Source organism: Sander lucioperca, chromosome 13 (assembly GCF_008315115.2).
Source record: "Sander lucioperca isolate FBNREF2018 chromosome 13, SLUC_FBN_1.2, whole genome shotgun sequence".
NCBI classification, from domain to species: domain Eukaryota; kingdom Metazoa; phylum Chordata; class Actinopteri; order Perciformes; family Percidae; genus Sander; species Sander lucioperca.
In genome coordinates, this window is record NC_050185.1 from 7,651,501 (window position 1) to 7,657,500 (window position 6,000).

A 6,000-nucleotide genomic window follows, 5' to 3' on the forward strand; every position below is an offset into this window, starting at 1 on the left:
GTAGCCTGTAGGCGGCACGCTGAGATAACACTCCAGACCATAATAGTCTGATTTACAGGTCTGGTGGTTATGGCAACTCTATGTGTTCTTCCAAGTAAGGGGTGGCTGCAAATGACACGGACAAACGGTGAATGTCAACCAAAATAAGATCCAATCAGGCTAACAGCTGCCGCCATGCTGACGAGGCGAACAACACGCAATCCTGTTATTATGACACTTCAATCTATGGACATGTGTCACACACACACACACACACACACACACACACACACACAATCTCTCCGTTTGTGTCACTTCATTTTGCCTCCAGCTCAAACAGATTGCTTCCTGAAACACACAACCGTCAGCTTGTGCATACACATTTTCTTCATCCTCACCCTTTATCCGCTATGTATATATGCTACTCTCCTCCACTCTTCAAAACACCAGAGGCAAAATGCCTGCTAGACTTTTTCTTTGTTACTGAGGCTTTAAAAAAAAACTCCTGCTTTTCAGAGCCAGGAACAGCAAGAGAGACATGATTATCTGTAAAGCGCTGGTGTCATCCTTTCGGTTTCACTGTCTGGGGTTGAGATGCTGATGCGGAAGGCAAAACAGACGGAAACATAGAGAGGGTAATAAAAAGGGTGGCTATTTAAAGGCACATATTCAAATGGCTCTGGGGTGAATACACTGTTGTGATACTCTGGATGGAGAGACAAAGGTTAAGAGGACTTACCCCACTGATGTCTTCTTCATCTTGGCACAGAGTAGCAGATCAGTGAAGAGGAAGACATGCCGAAGCTTCCTGGAGCTTTCTGACACCTCCACCAGGAAGCCATCCTTTACCAGCTGACGAGCCTAAGAGAACACCTGATGTCACTTCTTGTAGACCCACCAACGCATACACAATGCTGATAATCTCGACACAACACGGGTCAAACAACTATTTCTGCCAATAGATCCCACTAAATCCTACCCACCGCTCCTTTAAGTGTTTCTTTAAGGCCTAACAGTTGCATATTGCTAATTTTTTTTTGTTGGACCTCAAAGGGGAACTCTCATCGACTTTACACGTCAAAGTCAAAGTGTTTACAGGTCTTGGGGGCATACAACTGCATTTGTGAAGTTGTATAAAGCCTTTGTGGCTCCAGAGGGAGCTGTGTTTAGTCTGATAAATGGCCTATGAGACTACAAGTTAGAATGAAATAATCTGGGAGTGTGGAGTTAGAAAGAAGCAAGCTTACAAGCCCTCTGTAGCCCGCTCCTCATCTCTGCTTGAAACTATGATAGCTGTGGCTAGCATAACACATCCAAATCTCTGACTTTACTGTTATAGTTTGAGTTGCATTGTGGGTAATGTAGGCGCTAAGGAAGAAGAATGTGTAAAATGTGTCCTGCTGAATCAATATCGATCTTTTTTGCTATTGTTTAAGCTGACCATTGTGAGTCCAAGAATGTTGAGTGCATTGCTAAATCCGTTAATGGGAGTACTCTTAAGGATACACACAATGCGTTAGAAATACTGAACCTAAACTATTGTCTGTTTCTACAAAAAACGTCTCAGGGCACCTAATACACCTGATATTCAAACTTTCTAATAACTCTTTTACAATTGTATTTGCTTTTTTTTTTTTTACTCTAGAGGTTATGAAAAGTTAGTTATAAAGTACTTCTAATTGTATGAAATATGTTCTATACAGTATATAAGCCTGAATTTAACTTTGAATGGGTTTTATGCAGTCTTAAAATGTACTCAAAATACAAAACAATATGCGATACTTCGGGAATATATGAACCCATTTGAATACACATCAGTCAAAGGTATGACGTATTATATAAAGTATTAGCACTAGCTGCCTTCCGACATGCAGTTTTTTCCTCCATCCAGGGTCACTCTCTCCTTGCACCAAACTTCACACAGCACCTAACTTCAAAGTCAATTCTTCATACATTAGGCTCCTGTTTTTGCTGTAACCCACTAAATAAGAAAACCTAGGAAGCACTGGGTAAAAAACAACAATAGCATCTACTGCTATTCTATTAACTATAGCAACTAAGTACAGTATGTGGGCTCTATCTAGTTTTTTGTAGGTAATAAAAAGGTGATCTTCAAATTGTAATATCATTCATACTAAGAGAAAAAGGGTATTTATTTACACATAATCACACACAAATAGTCACACACACCTCTCCCTTGGGCGTGGTGACAGCAGTCCTGCGAGGGTCAATCTCCTCGTTGATGGAGGAGAGGAAGTTCTGAGATATCCGCAGAGCGTCCTGCAGGAGGGGGAAGTCCGGGTGGTCCTTAGGAGTGTGTTTCAGCAAATCCTGCAACACATGCACAGACATGCATGGTTACACACACGCACACAGTCATGGTTTGTGATATGATGTTTGTTGGTTTATGATGACATTTGGGGCAGCGGATGCCTAAAGGTAAGAGAAGCGAGCTTGTGACTACAAGGTTGTCGGTACAATCCCCCGGACCGAGGATAAATCTGGGTGGGGAAAGTAAAAAAAACAGCGTTTGCTCCCTCATTATCATGACTGAGGTACCCTTGAGCACGGCCCTTAACTCCAGACTGTGGTTGTACTGGCCAGCCTCCAGGTGTGAATGTCTAACTGTGTAATTGTGATCAAGGCATTCTCAGTAAAACTGAGAAAAAAAGAAAGAAAGAAAATGATACATATGATACATATTCTGTGAAATCACAGAAATTATTGAGCCAATTATGTAAAAGTATCTTACTCTGTATGTCATTAGAAATCCTATTTCACTGACCAACAAAAATCCCTTTAAGTATAAGCCGAAGTTCTGATTGAATTCTGTCTTCTTTTAAAACATAATTGCACAGTGCACTGCATACACAGCTTTCTTTTTGAATACTTAAGTAATCTCTGAAAATATCATTTCCTTGTTTTTATTCAAGCTACTCTCATCAGTTGGCAGGATGATGAACAGGACAGCTGATGGCAAAGGCTTGAGCTGCCTTGTCTTCCTACCAAAACAAAAAACGCCAAAAAAATGACAGGAACATGACCGTTGTAGAAACACACACACTAGCCTTGGATGCACTGGTCATGTTGTTGTTCTGACAGCTTATGCAAACGTAGTCATGCAATAAACTCCTGTAACGTAACTAGACACACTCAGGCATCTCCGCTCACTTGATTGGCAGTTTCCACTTAATTATTAGTCATCCAAAAGAGGTCACTCTAATACAAAACCAAAAGCAAGCTTTGCTTTTTCAGCACCTGGGCTCCTGTCTGGCGTTGCTAACCCAAAATTAAAATGTGTTGGAGTCAAAATGTTACTCTCAAGGGTGGATGTGCTGTGAGGAATGTAAAGTATTTTACAACAGCTTAATCCTTTCAGTATAAATTGTTTGGAGTGTTTGTGTGAGAAAGAGAGAGGCCGTTAAAATGTCAGTTCACCAAATTATAAAACCAAACCGCAAAACATACAGTATATTCTCCTTTTCTTTTTTGTGAAATATTGGCTAATGTTACAAAAGGGGGAAACACTCTTTGATGAAGGATCTCTGAAATGTGACAAGGAGCCCCAACCAGACATCTTTTTGTAAAGGGAGCACAAGCCAAAAAGAGAACCACTGGTTTAATCTTTAACAAGATTTTGTATTTCATAAGCTTATAGTATGTTTTGTATGCATATTGTTTTATCTGAGAAGTAACTAATACTGTCATATAAATGCATAGTAAAGAGTACAATGTGTCCATTATATTATTATTAGTAGTAGTATAAAGTTGCTTTTTAGGGAGCCTATTGTAACATCTGGCCAGGGACTGCGGATAAAAACTAGCCTTTTGGCTAATTCTGGCATATTTACAGAAATGTTTATTAATATGCACTGTCCTATCAAATACAGATTAAATTAATAAACAAATTAAGCAGGAAAATGAAATACTAAAGTACAAGTACCTTAAAATTGTACTTAAGTATAGTACTTGAGTAAATGTACTTAGTTACTTTCCAACACTGGTTTTATTTGCCCATTGTCTTGAGATATCTGTCTCATACTGTAGACTTCTGTCTCCACACCAATACAATGGAAGTGAATGAAGTTTTCTAAACATGGCATTTATCAAATTCAGCAGCAACATCTCCAGAATCAGTGTTTTTTCTGTTTTTTTAGGTGATGTGATGCTTTAAAGCCGTGGAAGTGGAGGCGGTGTACTCACATGAAGGACCAGGGTGCTCCTGGTAACACGGTCAATCGGCTTGTAAAGGAGAGCTGTGGGGGGAGGAGAGGAGGGATCTGAGTCAGTCTAGCCTCCACACAAGTCTATACACACACACACAGAGACACATTCACACACAGGAGTCACTGTTCCATGACTCGAACAAGGACAAACACTCCCACTCAGCTCCCACTGAGTTAAACGCAGTGCCTATAGTCTGACTGATGATATGATTCTTGGGTTGACGAGATTCAACTTAATGACAATAGGTAGTGTCTTTTAGCAATACATGCAGCTTACTCTGACCTTTGATCTTCCTGTGAAGGTAGCAAGTTAAAAGACAGTTTCCATGTGGGGATCAGCAGCAGATCATAATATTGTTATTTCTAAAAAAGAACTATGACTGTATGTGTGTTGTAGGGCTGCACAATATGAGGAAAATATGCAATAATGTTGTTGAATATCGCGATAACGATATTACTTGCGATACATAAACAGATATTGAAGTGTACTCAGTTCTGCCTTTCTGCTGCTTTCAGTATTCTGCTAAAATACAACAAATTGCTTGTTGAATTTAAAACAAATGAAAGGAAATCATTTTTTTTATTGAAGAAATTGAACATTGAACTGAATATAAAAGGCACCACTAAAAAAAGAATGACAGTTACATTTTAAAGTGCAGTTTTCTACTGATATTTTCTTTCAACTAACACAAAAAAGAGTGTCTTTCGCGATGTGTCGCAGACTTTTTGGATGTATTTATTGCGGCAATTGATATCGCTATGACGATAAAGAAAACGATATAATGTGCAGCCCTAGTGTGTTGTTCTATAGATTGAAGGTGGAGGGAGAGCAGCAGTTTGTTACTGCACAATGAAGGGATCGATGGACACACACACACACACACACACAGACACAGACACACACACACACAGTACATAGGCAGGCTGCTTATCATGCAGTCCATCTCCGAGGTTGATGCTGCAGCATCCTATTGGTTCTGAAACAGTTTGCTTCCGCTGCATATTGAGGCTGCTACTAGGTAAACTACAGCCTGCCCTAACACTGGACTTTAAGAGAGTCTCTCTGAAACACACGGATGCAAACATAAACAGCACAAATGAAATGCTTAAAGTGCAATAAGTCCGACACGTGCCCAAACGCCACCGTCCCTGTCTCTAAATCACAGTTTAAGCCTGCACCAGCACACTTGGCTGGTTTCCCTGGGGACGGCTTTGCTGCTAACGTGGTGTGAACAGCTGCAGGCCTGACACACATGACAGCTCGAGGTAAGAAACTCCCACCGACAGGGCCGAGGAAAAGATGGACAGAAAATGGAAAAAAATACTAAGGAGATGGGCGGCAGGCAAAGTGGCAGATGTGAGAACCCTTAGGGAGAGACGAATAAGAAGGAAACACATATAGATGTAAAAGAAGAGAACACAGAGAGAGAGGCGGAAGGTTGACGGAGAGGACTTACATTCTTTCTATCAGACCTGGATTCCAGCAGTTATATAATGAGATGCCAACAACGTCTCAAGGTCTCAATAGTAAAGTCAAAGGTGTCACAAATCATTGTAAAAAAAAAAAAAAAAAAAAAAGAATCTGGAAACCAGCTGACAATGTTCCACTCAGTGATCAAGCTAATCTCCATTTATTATAGTGCAGACTTAAAGCAACTCATTTTTAAACGGAAAAGGGAAGAAAAGCCAGCCAAGTGAAACAGAGAAGTGATGTTCCTTCTGTATGCAGGGAAAGCTCGTCCCAGACAGACAGTGCTCTGCTCCCACAGAGAGGTACAAACAGGACTACACTCCC

The 6,000-nt window shown here is 40.4% G+C and overlaps 1 protein-coding gene across 5 annotated transcripts in view; it reads right to left on the minus strand.

Moving 5' to 3' along the window:
* The window catches only part of abr (ABR activator of RhoGEF and GTPase), a 144,823-nt gene that overhangs the window by 59,031 nt on the left and 79,792 nt on the right, over positions 1-6,000 (minus strand). For all 5 annotated transcript variants that reach the window (XM_031310734.2, XM_031310737.2, XM_031310736.2 and 2 more), the window contains 3 exons: positions 4,183-4,235; positions 2,170-2,310; positions 719-840 (listed from right to left, as the gene is read on the minus strand). In XM_031310734.2, coding sequence (XP_031166594.1) covers positions 719-840; positions 2,170-2,310; positions 4,183-4,235 — 316 coding nt within the window. The remainder of the gene's footprint in view (positions 1-718; positions 841-2,169; positions 2,311-4,182; positions 4,236-6,000) is intronic.